This window comes from Lutra lutra, chromosome 15, assembly GCF_902655055.1.
Source record: "Lutra lutra chromosome 15, mLutLut1.2, whole genome shotgun sequence".
In the NCBI taxonomy this organism is placed as follows: domain Eukaryota; kingdom Metazoa; phylum Chordata; class Mammalia; order Carnivora; family Mustelidae; genus Lutra; species Lutra lutra.
This window is the reverse complement of record NC_062292.1, coordinates 6,119,774-6,140,581: the sequence shown is the minus strand read 5'-3', so window position 1 is coordinate 6,140,581 and position 20,808 is coordinate 6,119,774. Positions and strand designations below refer to the sequence as shown.

Sequence of the window (20,808 nt, the reverse complement as noted above, 5' to 3'; positions counted from 1 at the left end):
AAAATTATCACTGAAGTATCATTGACATATAAGATTATTTTAGTTTTAGTTGTATAATATAATGAGTCAACATTTGTATACATTGTGAAATGATCACCACAATGAGTCTACTTAACATCTGTCACCACACACAGTTAATTATTTTTTTTCCTTGTGATGGGAACTCTTCTTTTTTTTTTTTTTTTAAGATCTTATTTATTTTAGAGAGAGAGAGAGAGAGAAAGAGAGGGAGACTAAAGACTCAGACTTCATGGTGAGTGCAGAGCTTGACTCAGGGCTTTATCTCATGACCATGAGATCACGACTTGAGTTGAAACTCTGCTACCCAGGTGCCCCAATTGTGATGGAAACTCTTAAGATTTCCTTTCTTAGCATCTTTCAGATTTGTAATATTACTGACTTTGTTTCGTGACTGGAAGTTTGTACCTCTTGATCCCCTTCACCCATTTTGCCCACCAACCAAACCGTCCTCTCTAGCAACCACCAGTTTGTTCTTTGTATCTATGAACTTTGTTTTGTTTTCTCATTTTTTTAGATTTTTTTCTTTTCTTTTTCTGTCAGACTTATTTCACTGAGCAAAATACACTCAAGGTCCATCCATGTTGTTGCAAATAAGATTTCATCCTTCTTTACGGCTGAGTAATATTCCTCTGTAGTTGCACACACACATACATATACACATACATACCACATCTTTATGTACTCATCTATGGATGGACACTTGGGTTATTTCCAGATCTTGGCTATTGCAAATAATGCTGCAATGAACAGAGGGGTGTATATAGCTTTTCAAATTAGTGTTTTCATTTTCTCCAGATAAATGCACAGAAGCAGAACTGCTGGCCTTAATGACAGTTATATTTTTAATTTTTTGGAGAAACCCCATACTGTTTTCCACAGTAGGTGCCCCAATTTACACCACCACCAACAGTGCAAGCAGATCCCTTTTTCTCCACGTTCTTGCCAACGCTTCTTGTTTCTTGTCCTCTTGACACTAGCCATTCCAGCAGGCGTGAAGTGGCATCTCACGGCAGTTTTAACTGGCGTATCCCCCACGGTCAGCGATATTGCGTATCTTTTCACATGTCTGTTGGCCATCGTACGTCTTCTTTGGAAAAATGTCTATTCAGATTCTCTGCCTGTTTTTAAGTGGGTTGTTTGTGTTTTTGTTATTGAGTTGTAGGAGTTCTTTATATATTTTCAGTATTAACCCCTTATTGGATTTATCATTTGCAAATATCTTCTCCCATTCAGTACAGTGACTCTTCCCATTGTTGACAGCTTCCTCGGCTGTGTGGAAGCTTTTTAGTCTGATGTAGTCCCATCTGGGTATTTTGCTTCTGTTGCCACTCCGTTTGGAGTCAGATCCAAAAATTATATCACCAAGACTGATATCAAGGACATCACTGCTTGTTTCCTTTTACCAGTTTTATGGTTTCTGGCCTTACAGTCAGCTCCTTAACCTAATTTGAGTTAATTTGGGGGTATAGGGTAAGATACTGTCCAGTTTCTTTTTTTGTTTTGTTTTTGCATCTGGATGTCCGGTTTTCCCAAACCCCATTTATTGAAGAGACTGCCATTTCCCCATTGTATATTCTTGCCTCCTTTGTCATAAATTGACCGTATAGGTATGTGCCTATTTTTGGGTTTTCTTTTCTGTTCAGTTGATCTATGTGTCTGTTTTTATGCCAATACTATACAATTCTGATTACTAGCGCTTTGTAATATAGCCTGAAATCAGGGAGTGTGATGCCTCAAGCTTTACTCTTCTTTCTCAAAATTGCTTTGGCTCTTTGGGATTTTCTGTGGTTCCTCTACAAATTTTAGGATCATTTGTTCTAATTCTGTGAAAAACACCATTGGAATTTTGATAGGCATTGCATTCAATCTATAGATTGCTTTGGGAAATACAGACATTTTTAACAATATTAAATCTTCCAAATAATGAGAATGGAATAGCTTTCCATTTATTTGTATTATCTTCAATTTCTTTCATCAATGTCTTATAGGTTTTAGTGTACACAGCTTGCACTTTCTTTGTTAAACTTATTCCTGGGTATTTTATTCTTTTTGATGCAATCGTAAATGAGATTCCTTCCTTATCTTCTCCTCTGGATAATCTATTGTTGGTGTGTAACAATGCGATGGATTTTTCTATTTTGATTTTGTACCTGAAACTTAATTTATTGGTTCTAATAGTTTTGGGGGGAGTCTTCAGGGTTTTCTATATACAAAATATTATCCTCCACAAATACTGATAGTTTTACTTCTTCCTTTAGCATTTGGATGGCTTTTCAAAAAAATGCTTTGGGGTTATTTGTTTTTGGTTATTTTGGTTTTTAAGAGAGGGAGGAAGGGAGAAAGGTGGGAGAAGGGGAAGAGGGAGACAGAGAATCTTAGGCAGGCTCCCTATCGAGCACTGAGCTTGACCCTAGGCTTGATCTCATGACCCTGAGATCATGACCTGAGATACAACCAAGAGTCAGACACTTAACCGACTGAGCTACCAAGTGCCCCTTAAATGTTAATTTAGAAATCTGAAGAATTTCAGACTCCTTTCAAAACGATTTGATACAAGGCTTCTCGACCAACAATAAAATGTTATACATGCATGTGTGTTTTGACCAAATATGTGAAAGAAGATCTCTGTTCCCAGGAAAGTTGATAAGCCACGACATCTTGGGCAAGTATACCAAGGCGGGGGCAGGGGGGGGAGGGTAGGGAAGAACTATTTCTCTTTTAACAATAACATGATCGATGTACCGATGCTCCTGGCTATCAAGTGCAAACAAGATGACCAAATTTGCTCCTGATGAAGGACCGCTATTCAAATAACCAATACACTACTCAGTAGCTAAATGTCTAATATATATAACTTTTTAAACAACAAAAGGATAAGACTGCTGGTAGAATTTTTCTTTTGCCACACTAAAAGAAAAAACGTAGTTTTACAAAGCTGTTAAAGATTTACTTTCTTAGAAAACATTGAAAAGTCTGTGTGTGTTTTTCTCATTAAAAAACCATTAGGTCATACAAACATGATTCTTAAAGATTACAAGTTACCTTTCAAGTCTTTCTTTAGTTTTCTGAGATCTTTTTGGAAATCTTCAAACTTCATCTGTGAGGCCTGAAAAAGGTCCTGGGGTTCTGGCAGTGGAAAAACGCACTGTTCTTTTCCAGCATCCTAATTAGCAAGAAACACACAATTTTAAAACGAACCAGCATTAATATAAATAAGAATGCAACAACAATGGCAATCGCGAAACAACAACAAATCCCACCCATCACTGAACAACAAATAACAAAACTGAACTATACAGAAAAAACGGTCTTACCTCATCAAAGTTTCGAAGATAATAGGAAACAATATATGACAAAAGGCTTCTGCTATTGTCCTAGGCAGAAAGACCAAAGTAAAAATACATTTTTTAAATCATGAAGTATACAGTGTCAAGTAAAATACTTTCCAGTAAAACAATACATAAATGAGAACATTCGGAATAAAATGTGAAATTCTGTATTTCAAAGAACTCCAGCCCCTGCATCGAAGGAGTTTCATGGCACAGAAGATCCTGTTTTTCCCAATGTTCTAATCTGAGCTCCAATGGGAAACACAGATGTTCAAGGGTGGAGCCTCCACTGTGAATACTTTATCGTTTTGCCCTCCTCGATCAGATAATTCGTTCATTAGTTGTCATGTTTTATTATTAAAAGGTATTAACTACATTTTAGCTGAAATGACCGAATATTGCCGGCATCACCATACCATTTCTGGACCAGCAGGTATCACTCCAACAGTAGGACTGATTGAAATGTGTTAGTTTAGAGATTAGGAAAAATCAAGTTAAGTATTATTTTAAGTAAGCAGAAGCTCTAAAAATGCAAATACATATTACAAATTGCTATGTCAACCACTGAGATTGAGGAATTAATATCCTCAGAGCTACAAATAATGCAATGTATGTATTTCTACAGAAAAGGAAATGTAGGACTGTCCCTATACTAATAGTATTCAATGAATAGCTTTTCATCCCCTTTCTGGCACGCTTGGGGGGATTTTTAATGATTTCTCTTTTTTTGCATCACTTGAAATTAGCACTAGATAATTTGAATGTGGGAGAACAAATATACATTTTTTTTAAAAAACATGACACAAACTACATTCCCTGAAATGTTCAATCTTACCACCATTTTCCCTCTATCTGTAAAAAGCAATATCCCTTTATAATTTAATCTGACATGCTATGGTAATACACCTTTTAGAGACTTCCCTCATGGTAATTTATAGTAATGATAATATAATAAATTATTATTATACCATGCAGTAATATATTACAATAATAAAATATTTATTAGAAAGAATATTTGCTTATGAATAATGTAAGCAACTTTTTTTTTCTCTTTCCTAACGTAAATCAATGAAATGGTTAACAGTACTTGAATTAGTTAACAAAACATTTATTAAATGCTTGCTGATAGGCATGCCAAGTAAAAATTCTGAGTGATCTAGCTCTGTCCATGCAGGTCTACAAATAGTAGTACTACAATGTAGACACATTTGTATTTGTTTTATAGAGAAAGAACCAAATCGGGAAGACTTTGTCTAGCTCTTATGAGAATGCAAGTGAAATTATAAAATAAAATCTTGCTTCCTGATTTTATCATGCCTTTTTATCTAAATTATTCCTTAGTTATTTAAATTTTAAAATTTAACTTACTGGGGGACTGAATAAGATGTATCAACCAATAAAAAAACAAATAATCCCTTATTCATATGTAATTAGAATTATCAGAATAGGTTTCTGATCCATTTTTATAAATTAAATATTATGTTGTTGCTATTTCTATTCCAGGGTTATTAGAGAATGTTATCTGTTTCAATCCAACAATCAGTTGTTTGGACTATTCAAGTGCTTAGAACAGAGCTTTTGCTTTTGAACCGATGTGATTTATCATGCTAACATAATGGGGGTTCCTGTGAAACTTGTTCCATACAAATATAATAGCATCTTTACAAATAGAACCAGAAAAATCAGAAAAACTATATGCTGCTGGTGTTCCAAGCCAGGATGATAGCTTTATTCAATTTTAGAAAAGCAGTGTGGGAGATTTCACAGAATTCAGTGAGAGAACGGTAAACGAACGAGTACAGTGTGAATGAATGAGCAAATGCGTTGTTGTCTAACACAAACAAACAAACAAAGTGTCTCTTTCTTATGTGGGAAATTACAGTTGACCCTTGAACATGGGTTTGAACTACATAGGTCCATTTACACACAGATATTTTTCAACAAATAAAGGACAGTACTGGAAATGTATTTTCTCTTCCTTATGACTTTCTTAACATTTTCTTTTCTCTAGATTACCTTATTATAGGAATATTGTATATGTGACACATAACATAGGAAATAAGTGTCAACTGACTAATGTTATTGGTGGGGCTTCTTATCAACAGTAGGTTATTAGTAGTTAAGTTTTGGGAGAGTCAAAAGCTACGTGTGGCTCTTCAACTGAGCAGGAGGTCAGTGCCGCTGCACCATTCCCGAGTCAACTATATTCATTATCTAGGAAGAACGATTCTAGTATTTCCATTTCTATGAGTCAGTCATTTACTTAGATTTATTATTTTTAAAAATGACCATAATTGCCTTTATTACATGGTTCTGTGTGGACATTCTTTTATCAGAGAAACAGAATTCTATCACTTTTTAAGTTCATGATCTCAGATATTAACCCTAACCATCATGGTTGTTTCCCTAATATTATATTTTTACTGACACTCTCATAATCTCTTCGATGTTAATTTTAAACAAATACAAGTATAGAAGTAGGATCAAAAATTAATTAGTCCTGCAAAAAGACTTGGACATTCCCACATATACCAGTGTGAAGGGGAAGACAATATGTAGAAAAGCTTCTTTTACATTTTACTTACACTCTACTTTCACCCATCTTTGTTTCATTTTTAAAACACAAGCCTGCTGGCCTCCATTACTTAACATAGAAGAGAAGAGGAACACTGTCTGATTTATGAAAAATAATCCTCAGACTCCCAAAGGATAAATATATGGTAATAATAGGGTGAAAAATAATAATTTTTATTTTAAAAGTCCTCTACTCGATTATTCATTAGACACAGGATTCAGAATTTTTCACTTTAGGGAACACTATTCACAAAACCATAAACATATGATGGCCATATACTTTTTCCTAGCCCAGAACATAAAGACTTTGGAACATAAAGAAACATTTATTACAACAGGCTTAAAGTCAAACTTACTACTAAATAAAACATCTAATCATCAATTTGCCTACATTCGTTCATACAAAATACTTACACTGCTTTTGACATCTTTCAGCTTTGGAAGAATGTCTAATCCGAAGCCATCTGCCTGTCCTCGAGTCTTATTCCCACCGTTCATGTAGTTGCCAAAAGCAAGAACCAAACCCAGGATCTGCATAACCCCTGGGCCATTTTTTAATGTCTGTAAAACAGAATAAAGAACATTTTCTCTCTCAAAGTCTTCTTTGGATTATCTTAAGTCAGTGGCATATTCTCATATTATACTAATCATCTTGGGTCACGTTCAAACTGTATCGTTGCTTATCATTAGGATATTTTAAGAGCCGTGTTTCCAAAGTTAACTTTAAGCTGTACCACCTACAAGCATTCAGGTACACATTTGCAAACTAAGAGATATCATTCTAGGCTATTTCTGGGATACAATTGTGTGGAAAACAACTAAGGCTATAACATGAGAATGACTACAAGATACTATCATTGCCATCGCCCTAACTGGACCCACCTCTGGTGCTATAGAAATATTTGGCATCTGTTGTGGGAAACCAAAACACAGCGATAAAGATTAATTTCCAAATTTAGACTTATCCCTGAAAAGTTCACACTCAACTTCTTCCAAAACACAAAGCTTAGCTGGAATTTGCATGTCTTCTTTCCCCTGAAAACATGTCTTTGATAACATCTTGCTAGCTTTCAAAATGACTGACCACAACCAGAATGAATGGTACTATTGATTTTTGATAAATTGTTCTAAATGGTAATATTGGTAACTTCTGCCAGGCATTCACTCTTTGTTTTCAGAAGAATATTTATCTCCTGTTGAGTCCTACAGCTGTTCCTGGATTATCTGGGGAGAATCATTAACAATTTGTTGAAGGCCCTTTCCAAAACTGAGGGAAAGTAAATAAAATGCCTTCAAATCACATCCAATCCGAAGTCTGATGTAGGAGAGGACTACAGGAAGTGACGAGTTTGTTTTGGCAAGAGCAGAAGGGACAGAAGGGACAGAAGCCACAGAGGCAGGAGCATGACAAGTGCCCTCCTGTAACAGGGCCCCTTGGTGGTAGGAGCCTCTCATTCTCTTCGATCCTGAAACCAGTCGTGGCATGTTCTCTTCCGTGGAACTGCTCTCCTGCAAGTGTACGCGTACTTAGAGTACATCAGAGAAAACGTTTTCGAAAATATGAACCTGACTGGACACAACGAAACATCAGAACTCAATCGTCAGCATTCTGCGGCCCAGAACCCACCTCGCACAATTTCTGCAGCAACTCCAGTTTGCGACGAATTGAGCAAATGCTTTCTGAAAACGTGGACTGGAACAGAATACAAAAGACTCGCTCTGAGAAGTTGGGGATTAAGGACAGTTCATAAAGGAACCTAAGGAAATAAAGCCAAGTGAAGAGGAAAAATATAATTCATATAAAGAGATGCTTATCCTCCTATCATTCAGAACAATTATGCCGGGAGACCACCGCGCTTCTGAATGGACAGAGGCCGCCTGGAGTCTGGCCGCCTTCTACAAAGTCCTGAGTGTGCTTACTGTTCCGGCTTGTCCAGAGACTTGGCGTTCTCCTTGTCTTTGCAGGACCGGCCGTGCTTCTCAATTTTTTCCAGTTCATCTGACTGTGCTCTCTGGAAAAAAAAAATAATGCCAAGCGGTTATCCAAAATCTGGTGAAATAAATCCCGTAGATTATGATAATCTTAATCCAGCAAAACTCTCTATATTTTCATATTTCTTAGCATCTGTTTGCTGTAAACCTTGACTTCATTCATGAAGGCATTTTAAAGTGTAAATATGTTTAATGCAAACCAGAGCACCTCGAAATCTTCCAAATAATGTTACTGGCAATTAGTGATCTGCAGAACATTTATTTATTCAAGCACGCTTTAAAACAAGACGGTTTTCCTCTCTGGCTTTTTGGCTGTTGGTAATATGCTTTAGAATACAAGAATTTCATTTTAAAAATGGTATGCCTTACTTAGAAATCAATCAAGTTAAATTTGGAAGTAATGTGACCCTAATGTTATAAGATTTTTAAAGCAAAATAAGTACTTATATAACTAATACAATCATTGTTTATGACTTTTCTTTTTCTTAGGGGAAAAATACAATTGAATTATTTAGTCCTAGGACAAAAATAAAAGGTTTTGATTCTTCTGCTGAATTTTCTTTTTGATACAAAAATGGCTTCAGGCGTCTTTTCTTCCAAAGTATCTTCTTTTACCCTTCATCCTAAATTTCTTTCTTTGTAGGAGAGTTTCTTCTGCATTTTCAATATATGGGAGAAGATTTTATAGACATTGAGAAACACAAATCTATTCTTTATGAAAATTTGGATGCTTTTTATGTGTAGTCTTGTCTTTATTTTATAACTCAGGAAGATGTTTCAAAATAGCCAAACACAATATTTCTACGCATTAAGAAGTGGGAGTAGACTACCATACCTTGAGTTTGAGTCTAACCCTCAGAACTTAAATTCCCTTCACATTAATTTTTGTTTAAACATTAAAGCAGTTTTGCTAAGAACTACTGTATAAGATAAAACATGATAGCCATTTATAGAAACTAAAGATTTCATCTGAAAAATAGCTATGTAATGTTTTTTATTCACTGATTACTTTGAAATGCAGGTTTTTCAGGTGATAGGATTGACTAACAAAGACTAGTTCCAAAGCTTCTTTTTTGTTTGAAGACAGACAGGTCCACACCAAGATACACCACATAAAGGCTTCCAGTCCCTATAATCTCTCTATTCTTTTAAAAGGAGGGGTGTCTGGGTGTTTCAGTGGGTTAAGCCTCTGCCTTTGGCTCAGGTTGTAATCTCAGAATCCTGGGATCTAGCCCTGCATCGGGCTCTCTGCTCAGCAGGGAGCCTGCTTCCCTTCCTCTCTCTCTGCCTGCCTCTCTGCCTACTTGTGATCTCTGTCAAATAAATAAATAAAATCTTTTAAAAAAAGGAATGAGAAGTACTACTACAGCAGAAATTAGTCTGCTATCTTCAAGCCCAACCACATTCAATACTCAAACCTCAACAGGGGGCACAAATCCACCTTGCTACAATCTGATGTAATCATTATGTTTGTTGGTTTAGTTTTTGTTTTTTGAACTTGACATAGACTCAACCTACATGACTAGAAGCTGACTCATTGGGCTCCATAAATTTCCCTGGGTCTTAAATAAACACACACAAAATCTCAAGAAACAATGACAAGAGAAATAAAGATGGCTAAGGTAAATCATAATAATAATTGAATACACAAGAGAAAGATAAAAATCCCCAGTGTCTTGAGGACAAAAGGACTTTCTTGCAATACTAGAGAGTTATTTTCCAAATTATTCAGTATGCATAAATCATTAATTGCACAGTTCTTTATACTTGTGCTCTATTAAACCATTTCTGCTGACTTTAGAAAGAAAGCTGCCCTGGGTTGACAGGGCTGCTTTATGGACGAAAAAGAGAACAAAATGCCATTCGATGCCTTAGGGACCTGGGCCCCTGGGCTCTCTAAACAATAGAAATTGATCAGAGGCCAAACAGGAGTTGAAGGCAAGGCTTTACTTGGGCTTCTGCAGAAGCACAAAGGAGATAGCACAAAAGGAAAATCTTCCTCAGGCTGAGTCCAGGAGGAGAGGGGGTCAGGGATTTTTTTAAATTAACCTAGCTGGAAAAAAAGGTGCCATCTGAGCATACAGGGGCGGGACTTATGAGCACCTGAGCACTTGAAGGTCATGCTTCTTTGTATCCTGCTTCTCTAACACACATGTTAAATCTCCACCCTGGGCATGATTTTTAGTATTATAATGAAGGGAAAAGTTGTGAAAGGTTCATGCGGGGGTCCATCTGGGCACAGACTGGTTTGGTCTGGTCTTTACCAGTCTATGGCAAGCATCCCCTGTCCATAGTCCTGCAAGATGTGGTAATCAAGAGGCACAGACTTTGAGCTCCCTCCCCCAGCCTCCCCCCACTCATGGAGGAGGCAACCAAGGAGCACTGGAGGGGACTGGAGTCCAGTCCCTAGTTTGTCTCATATCCCTGATCCATAAGCCCCCTTCTTCTTCCAAATACTTGCATATGTATTTTTATGGCATTAAAAATAAAATCAATTTTGGGGGCACCTGGGTGGCTCAGTAGGTTAAGCATCCGACTCTTGATTTCTGCTCAGGTCATGATCTCAGAGTCATGGGATCGAGCCCTGCGATGGGCTCCCCACTCAGCAGGGAGTCTGCTTGAGATTCTGTCTTTCCCTCTCCTTCCACACTTCCCCCTGCTTGTGCTCTCTAATAAGAAATCTTAAAAAATAAAATAAATTTTTAAAAAATCACTATCCACGTTATCAAAAGTCTTTAAATACAATGAACCTACCAAGCTTATGGTGGTAGACGTAAAATTTTCAAAAACTCTTACTTCAGAGTTTGACTTTTATTGTTGGCAACAAACATCAACTGTTTTCCTTGAAGGGACCACTTACTCAGCTCTTTTTCAAGAAAACGTCTACTGAATGCCAGTGTATTAATAACCCCAGCTTGCCAGTCAGATTTTCAAAGAGAAATGATATCCAATGAAAAAGGGCTACCTTAATTTGTGACAAGTGCTTTTTATAGCAAAGTAACTACTGTACTTTGCCAGGCAGCAGAAACACCTTATGAAAGAGATATACTCAAGAGTTGAGGGTTAATAAATGTAATAATTTTCACTGTTCACGAGGTGCCTGGGTGGCTCAGTCATTAAGCATGTGCCTTCAGTTGAAGTCATGATCCCGGCTCCTAGGATCAAGCCCCGCTTCGGGTTCCCTGCACGAGGGGAAGCCTGCTTTCCCTCTCCCACTCCCCCTGTTTGTGTTCCTGCTCTCACTGTCTCAGTCAAATAAATAAAATCTTAAAAAATAATAATAATTTTCACTGTTCATTAATGACACTCTTAAATAAATAAAACTTTTTCCCCCTGCAACTGAAGAATTAGAATGACCAGTACGTGTGGTGCCACTGCCTTGACTGAGGGGGCAGTACCAGAATGTATGCCCTTCACTCCTACTGAACCATCAGTGCAAACATTTACACTGTCAAGAAAGCCAGTAACAGCTTAGTGCTGTTATGAAATTCATTTTTAACGTGCAGACCTCCTTGCAAAGAAGTACAGAACCCCTGGGCACCCATGGAGCCAACTCTGGGAACTGACATTTGGTGAAAATTTCCTACCCAACTGATGATTAAATTATCTTCAACATACACCATATTCAAACACCTCCAGTGACAAAAATTCACTGTCATCTTAAACTGATCGCTACATCGTTAAAAACACCATCCCAAAACAAAATAAGACAAACAAACAAACCAACGAGCTTCTTTATATGAAACAAAAATATTTCCTCTACTTTCAGACATTGGCCCTTGGTCTACTCTCTGGGGTCAATGGCAAGTTCCTTTCAAATATTTGGGAAAAGTAAAATTTTCCTCTTTTGTCTTCTGTGCTAAGCACTTTGGTTCTTTTCATTTTATATGGGATGAATGTGAGCCTATCACAATCACAGGTCCTGTGTGAGTAAGTTCCTGATGGCTTAGAAATGAGGCACACATAACAGTGTCACGTCCCTCCCCCACTGTAGTCTGCAGCTCAACTCCATCATTCTAGAAAGGCTGTGCTGTTAGTGTCAGCTGAAATGGAGGACAATATTTAGAGAAGCCCCAAACCCTCTCAAGTTATCAGTTGTCTAAAACCTTTGAATTATTTTTCATGTCTACAGGCTCTATTCTCTTTCTCCTATTCCGTATTTATGAAATTGATTATTTTGGACTCAAGCCTAACAACACATTTGGGTTTTTTTCTATATACAGTCAACGATTCTAAGATTTTATAGCTTGAGATCCTAATTCTGTTATTCTTTGAGTTAGGGTAACATGACAGAGCTTCAGAAAGAAGAGGAGATAAGACCTGTGTTTTGAGGAATACGCTGGTTCTAGATAGATGGAGAGCTAATCTCATTGACTGGCTTCTAAATTTGCTCTGCTTCTTATAACCCCCATCACTGTTGAAGACACAGGCATCCACCTGATAACTCAGACTGTCACACCAGATCTTCTACCTGGAGTACGCATCATTCACTTCGGGCTGCTGCTCTTGGCTTGGCTTACGAATGACTTCCTCTGGAAAGCCTGCCTCAACTGCCTGGCTCTCCATTATAATCATTCTCTTTCCAAAATGATAACACAGAAACTTACATTTGCTTTGTCTTACACTGTGCTTACCACAGCATCTTATTGTTGATAAAAATATATGCTTGCGTGTTCTACTGATTGGAATGTCTTGAGAAGGGCCATGTCTCAGGGGTATCTCTACGGTCTTAGTAACCAGTATGGCTCATCGTATATAGTGAATAGTAAATAATTTTTTTAAACACTGAAAAACTGTATCAGTAATTGAATATGACAAAAGAAGTCCTCCGAGCCATGAAGAAGAGACAGGACCAAGAGAAGGGAGAACGACTGAACAATATAGGAAGTACTGAGGACATAATGATATGCAGATGATTTCAACTGTTTATCATCATGCCAAGAGTATATTGATGGTACCTATGAGGTCGTTTGAACTCCAAAATAGATACTAGGCATGTGTGAGACAGAATTAGTCATTTCAAATGCTAGTACAAAATAGGTAAATAAAAATAATAAGAAAGCTACGCCTGACAAAAGTACATATGAATTCACTCATCATCAACACCGCTGACTTGTGTCCCTATCATTCAGCTCACGTAGAGATACTATGTGTGTATAGGTACAAGAAGCAGGACTAAAAAATGGGTTTTTAAGCAACGTTAATCAACTTGGCAAGATTCTGCTATTCATTAATATACCATGACCAACCGTTTCTTGCCCATCTTGGCTTGCTCCTTGCAAAGCATGAGAGATCAAGCAAACCTCAGATATTTTCTACCTGCTAAATCTACATAGTATTGCTCTTAAGAGCAAGCACATAATTTATGTCAAACTAGTGGTTATTAATTTGTACTAGAACGCAGAGGTCATCTGGATAATTTTGGTTTTGTTTGGCTTCAAAATAAATTTAGTGTCAAGTGTTCTTCTCTGCTCTACTAGTACGAGGTAATAATCAAGGTCAGATTTTAAAACTTGAATTTTAGGGACTCATTCATTCATTCATTTAAAGGCCCAGTATTTACCAGCATTATACTAGACATGAGGGATAAAAAGATACATAAGTTAGGCTTCAGATTCAAGCAAAATCCTAAAACATAATGGACCAAGTAGCTCATGACACCACTCTTACTTGTGTAACACTTCAGTAGTGATCTTCCACCACTGCTTTTTTAAAACTACATATGACTCCCCTATATGAAGAGGCTGTTGCTGATCTCACTTACCATACCAGTGCGGATTTGTTGAAATAAGTTCATTCTTCATTATGGCCAAATACAATGGGCAACACAGTAACACATGTACACATCAACTAATAACATCAGGGAATTTCAAGCTCCAAATATTCACATCACAATCTTTCCCTCTCCCAGTCCTACTCACTTCCATGATTAAATCAGTTCAGTCTCCTTCTTTACTAGATATCCCTTCCTGTACCCACCCCAGTTACTTGCAGATGTACACCGGAGTATCTTTTTCTCAAGATCTACTGTGTTTGCCTGTAAATGAAATGGACCTCAGTTGCTGCCAAGCTGGATGTTTCCACCAGTTACCAAAGATTCATCACACTTAAAACGCAGGGACACTCTTCACCTAACTACTGGCCAACACGAACACAGAGTCCGGGCTGTTGTTACTGATTTCAGCATATATTTTGAACTCCACTACCCTTGGCCCTGACACCTCCTTAAACTGAATCTCGCAACTCCTAGGAAGAAGTGTTACTTCTACAGAGAGGAAGGGATTGGGGAGCAAGGAGTGGAGAGGGAAGGAAGAACACTGAGATCAACTGGTATGCATTGCCACTGCCTGAGTCTATTAATGGTGTTAAGCAAATGTTTCTCAAACAGTGTTCCAAAGAACACAAAGAACAACACTTTTATTCAACATAGTACTAGAAGTCCTAGCATCAGCAATCAGACAAGAAAAAGAAAGGAAATGTATTCAGACTGGCAAAGAAGAAATCAAACTCTCTCTCTTCACAGATGGCATGATACTTTAAGTGGAAAACCCCGAGTATACTCAGGGTTGTATACTACATCCATTTTTAAGACTCATATGCTAAATACTCTTAGAAGTTATATTATTGAAAAAAAAAAACTATTCAACAGCAATCCTCATACTTGATAACAAAAATGCATGTGTGCAAGAGACAGACAGAGAAGATGACAGTAACACTCCCAAACAACCAGTGTTCTAAGTGGAAACACTGCCCCTGGTCAAACTTCAGCAGTCCCTTTACCCAATGTCTTTTATTTATCTATTTTTTTGCTCATTAAAACTCTTCAGAGTGTAGGGATAGAAGGAACATTCCTCAATATCATAAAAACCATCTACAAAAAGCCACAGCATAAATAATTCTTAAAAAAGAGAGAAGCTCTCAGCTTTTCCCTCAAGGTCAGGAACATGACAATGATGCACACTCTCACCACTTTAATTCAACACAGTCCTAGAGGTCCTAGAAGTCCTAGAAGTCCTAGCATCAGCAATCAGACAAGAAAAAGAAAGGAAAATTTTCAAACTGGCGAAGAAGAAGCCAAACTCTCTCTTGTTGCAGGTGACAGGACACTTCATGCGGAAAACCCACAAGACCCCACCCCCAAACTACCAGAACTCACACAGCCATTCCACAACGTGGCAGGATATAAAACCAATGCACGGGAATTGGTGGCTTCTCTATACACTAAAAATGTAACTACAGAAAGAGAAATTAAAGAATTGAATCCATTTACAATAGCACCCAAAACCATAAGACACTTCGGAATGAACCTAACCAAAGAGGTAAATGATCTATACTCTAGAAACTACAGAACATTTATGAGAGAAATTGAGGAAGACACAAAAAGATGGAAAAACATTCTATGCTTATGGATTGGCAGAATAAACCTTGTTAAAATGTCTATGCTCCTAGGGCAATCTACACTTTCAATATCATGCCTATTAAAATACCACTGGCATTTTTCAAAGAGCTGGAATAAGCAATTCTAAAATTTGTATGGAACCACAAAAGACTCCAAATCAGCAAGGGAATGTTGAAAAAGAAAAACAAAGCTAGGGGCATCATGTTGCTTGGCTTCATGCTATATTACAAAGCTGTGATCACCAAGACAGCATGGTACTGGCATAAAAACAGACACATAGATCAATGGAACAGAACAGAGAGCACAGAAATGGACCCTCAACTCTATGATCAACTAATCTTTGACAAAGCAGGAAAAAATATCCAATGACAGAAAGACAGTCTCTTCAATAAATGGTGCTGGGAAAATTGGACAGCTACATACAGAAAAATGAAACTCGACCATTTTTTATGCCACACACAAAGATAAACTCTAAATGGATGAAAGACCTCAATGTGAGACAGGAATCCATCAGAATCCTAGAGGACAACATAGGCAATAACGTCTTGGGCATCAGCCACAGCAACTTCTTTCAAAACACGTCTCCAAAGGCAAAGGAAACAAAAGCTTTTGGGACTTCATCAAGATAAAAAGCTTCTACACAGCAAAGGAAACAGTCAACAAAACAGAGAGGCAACCTACAGAATGGGAGAAGATATTCGTAAATGACACTACAGATAAAGCGCTGGTATCCAAGATCTATAAAGAACTTCTCAAACTCAACACCCAAGAAACAAATAATCCAGTCAAAAGATGGGCAGAAGACATGAACAGACATTTCTCCAAAGAAGACATATGAATGGCTAACAGACACATGAAGAAATGTTCATCATCATTAGCCATCAGGGAAATTCAAATCAAAACCACACTGAGATATCACCTTGCACCAGTTAGAATGGCAAAAATTAACAAGGCAGGAAACAAAAAATGTTGGAGAGGATGTGGAGAAAGGGGAACTCACTTACACTGTTGGTGGGAATGCAAGCTAGTACAGCCACTCTGGAAAACAGTATGGAGTTTCCTCAAGATGTTAAAAACAAAGCTACGACCTACGACCCAGTGATTGTGCTACTAGGTATTTCCCCCAAAGATGCAGACATAGTAAAAAGAAGGGGCACACGCACCCCAATGTTCATAGCAGCAATGTCCACAATAGCCAAGCTGTGGAAGGAGCCAAGATGCCCTTCAACAGACAAATGGATAAAGAAGATGTGGTCCATAATTACAATGGAATATTACACAGCCATCAGAAAGGATGAATACCTAGTTTCTTTCAATATTCACAATAAAGCTAATCTTTTTTAAAATGTATTTTTATTTGTTTAGTTAACATATAATGTATTATTTGTTTCAGGGGTACGTGTCTGTGATTATTCTTTAAATCTTTCTCTTTGTCTTCAACATCATCACCCCTGTCACTTTTATGTTTACTAGGTGATTTTGCCTCCCAATATTGTTCCCTTTGATTATAATCTTCTTTTCCTAGACATCCTCCCGTACTTCTGCTGGACCCTCCACTTCAGGGACTGCACCCACTATCCAAACACTAATGGCAACCATCTTTAGCCCATGTTTCTCTTTATATGCAGAAAGACAAATTACTTTCTCAGTGTTTTAACCCGGATACCTCAGAAGCAACTCAGACAAAAAAAAGTCTAAAAATAAACTCATGTATACTGCCCCCAAACACTCAGTAATCCTGATTCCAGTAAACTGGGAATCCAGTCACCAGTCAGAAAGCTGGGCATCATGCTGGATGTCTGTCTGTAATTCACTTCCACATCCTTTGACTCACCAAGGCCTATCTCCACTTCCAGTGCTATCATCTTTGTCTAGACGGCTGCCACCTCTCAGCTCAGCTACTCTGATACCCTACCTGGTGTCTCTGTTATCACCCCTGGCTCTAACATATGTCCCACACAGCACTCAATTTTTGTGAAGACGCTCAGCAGAATACGTACACTCTACTTCAAATCTGTTATTCTTAGAATAATACCACAGACCTGAAGGTTTCTACAAAGCCCACATGGCTCAGCACCCCCTCACCCCACCTTGCTCTACAGCCCATCTCATGCCATACTCCCACGTGCTGCATACATTCTGTTCTCTATGGTTGTCCTTCAGTTCCTTAAATAGATCACACTTCCTCGTTCATATGTGCTTCCCCTGTGCCTAAAACATAGCCCATGCTTCTCATCTTCCACAGTACCCAACACTTCCCTGGTTCAGCTCCAAACTCTCTGCTTTGGGGATGTCTTTCTTAACCTCCTCAATAACAATGAATCTTCCCGCTAACTCATCCTCACTGTAGAAATGCACTTTACTTCATAGCACTTCTCACAATTATAAATGAATATTTAAAGCCTAGCTCCATATTAGAAAGAAAGCTCCAGGAGCACAAGGATAATGTCCATTTTTGTCCATCACTGTGAGACAGCACATGCCTGCAATAAACCAGACATTTAATGATTATCTGATGAAGTAATAATAAATGAGTTAATGGAGTCTTTAAATATATAAATTCCTCCAAATTCCCTCATTTATTCCTATCATCCTATCTCTTCATTCAGTCTCGGTTTTTTCTTTGGCGTCTCTCTTTCCTCCAACAGAAACAACAGCTCCCAGGAGCTGACGTGGTGGGTCCACTACCAGTGACGGCCTTTGGAGAAGCAGAGGTCAAGATATTTGGGAACACCAATGATAACCACCAGGAAGCCGGTCTATGATGGATGGTGGTAGAAGGAAGAGTATGCCCAGTCTCCAAAGAATGAAGTTGTCTTTCCTTTATATCTGTGCTGTTAGTCCAGCAGCAGCAGCATCCTTACCCTTTCTACATAATTTACCTATCCAGTTGTCCCTGTTTACCAGCCCTCTCCCCTCAGTCAGGTCCATGTTCAAATTTATCTGGGGAAAAAAAAAAATCCTCTTTTTCTTTTTCCTATCTAAATCTCAAGCTTATTTCTTCCTTGACCAAACACACCCCTGAATCCCTCCACAACCCTCTATCTCTTCCCCATTCCAACACAGTACCTTGAAAACATACTGACTTCTTTCCTCATCTTCTGTTTGCTTTTTGAATCCCTGCGAACAAGCTTCAGCTATTATTTAAATCACTCCCACTAAACTCAACAAGGACCTTCTCGGAGTCCCAGTCCACGTTTTGTCTGCAGATAAAACAAGAACTGCTATTTATCAAGTACTTAATATTTGTCAGGCAAATCCTCCAAGTGTTTTACGTGCATAATCTAATATAATCCTTACAGTGCCCTAGAGATAGGCATCACCATTGTCAATGCATCATCAACAGTGTCAAAAATCCCCGTTTTTATAATGAGAAAGTGGAGTCTTTAAAATCTCAACTAGTAAGTGCAGGTGCCAAGATCCAAAGATAGAGTGGTTCATCCATCATCTCCTGATGTCAATGGCCCTACATTTCTTCAGAAAGCTCTACTGAGCCCCAGGCTACCTACTGAGGGGTCCCACATCTTTAAAAAAATCAACATGAGGACCAAGATGAAGTCATTACACTGCTAAGAGTCCTTGTGCAACTAAAAATCCTAATTCCACAACAAACAGAGGGTTTCAAGAATGGAAGGCAGTCCAGGTGGGCAGACCCCTCACAACTCAAAGAATGACATGAGCTCCCTAGGTTTTCTCTTCCATCCATTCAGCCTGGATGGGGTATTAGAGAAGCCAGGAACCTGGAACTGCCAGCAGACACAGGTTAACAAACAGGTTTTAGAAAAACCCATTTCTAGGAAACATGATCTAGCAAAACAGAATACTTTTCTCTTCACAGAGTCCTACGCTAGCCAAACACCAAAGGAAAAACTGGCCCTTCATGGAATCAGTGTTTGCAACTAGAGAACTGATCTTCCACCCAATGTGTCAGCAATACGGTGAAGCTCCTTGGTGGGAGGCGATGCTATTTAGCAATCTGCCTCCTCCCCCAACGTCCTCCTATCCTGGTGTCTAGGGGGCCCAGAGGGCAGCTGAATTTCCATTCCCCCACCCAGCAGGAATGAGGTAGAACAAAGTGGTTAAAGGTGGTATTAGTGAGCATCACAATCTAACTAGAAAATGGGCAAAAGAAACAAACAGATATTTCACTGAAGAGAATACACAGAAGAAAAATAACCTCATGAAAAGATGTTCACCATCAGTTTCCATTGGGAAAATGCACATGGAAATCACAATGAAATATCACTACACACCTATTAGAACAGCTAGAATGAGCAAATAGTGACTTGTAACAAGCCAGGATGCAGCAAAACTGGATCTTTTCTATATGGCTGCTGGGAATATAAAATGGAACAGCCATTCTGTAAAACAGCTGAGCAGTTTATAAAAACTAAACATATACTTAACATACAAAACTGTATTGCACTCCTGGGCATTTATTACAAATTAAAGAAACTCAAATCTACACAGAAAACAATTTAACGTACATGAATGTTCATAACAGTTTTATTTGTAATTGACAAAAACTCAAAACAATCTAAATATCCTTCAAAGAATGAAACACATTGGTACATTCATACCATGGAATGTATGGTTCCTCAGCAAAGGAAAAATGAGCTTTTGATATACTCACCACTTAGGTGGATCTTAAGGGAATTATGAGGAGTGAAAAAGCTAATATGAAAAGGTTCTATATCATTCGATTTCATTTATGTAACATTCACAAAATGACGAAACTTCAGAGATGGAAAACAGATTAGAAATGGGAAAAGGGAAGCTGGAGAGTATAACTGCAAAGGGATGACATCAGAGATCTTTGAAGAGAACAATTCTACATCCTGATTACAGTGATGGCTATAAGAATCAACATACAATAACATATAATAATCAACATACAACAACATGCACAGGACTATGTCCATATACATGTGTGCACATGCAAACACACACACACACACACACACACACACACACACACAGGAGTGTATATGAAACCAGTAAAATCCAAAAAATGTCTATGAATCATATCAATGTCAACTTCCAGGTTTGAACACCGTAATCTGACTTTAAGTTGTTACATTGGGAAAAACTAGGTGAAGGCTATATAGGACCCGTATGTATTTTTTGCTATGTCCTCTACAACTAAAATTACTTCAAAATGAAATCTTAAAAACTCAACATGACCCATTGATGAACTGTTCCTTTATGTTCTTAAGTCTGTACATCCTTCAGGTACCCTAATGTTGGCTTATGACCATCCTCTCAAACACCCAAGAAGGAAGCCTAGCTCTAATCCTTCCCTTCCCCCTTCCAGTTAGGCAACATGTCCTATTTCTTTCATCCCTAAAGACTCAGAAACAATGTTTCCCTCTTCAATCTCGCCGCATCCCCAGAGCCATGGGACCACATCCATGCCTGTCAGTTTTAACACCTGTCCCAACTCGAGCTCTAACTCCCCTATTGTACCACTTTCCAATAACACAGAATTCCTTA

At 38.1% G+C, this 20,808-nt stretch overlaps 1 protein-coding gene across 1 annotated transcript in view; it reads right to left on the bottom strand.

The window, feature by feature from the left end:
- FMN2 (formin 2) overlaps positions 1–20,808 on the bottom strand; it is a 359,646-nt gene that overhangs the window by 127,920 nt on the left and 210,918 nt on the right. The window contains exons 10-14 of the mRNA XM_047705078.1: positions 7,845–7,936; positions 7,552–7,681; positions 6,339–6,485; positions 3,336–3,395; positions 3,064–3,184 (exon numbers count right to left, since the gene is read on the bottom strand). Coding sequence (XP_047561034.1) covers positions 3,064–3,184; positions 3,336–3,395; positions 6,339–6,485; positions 7,552–7,681; positions 7,845–7,936 — 550 coding nt within the window. The remainder of the gene's footprint in view (positions 1–3,063; positions 3,185–3,335; positions 3,396–6,338; positions 6,486–7,551; positions 7,682–7,844; positions 7,937–20,808) is intronic.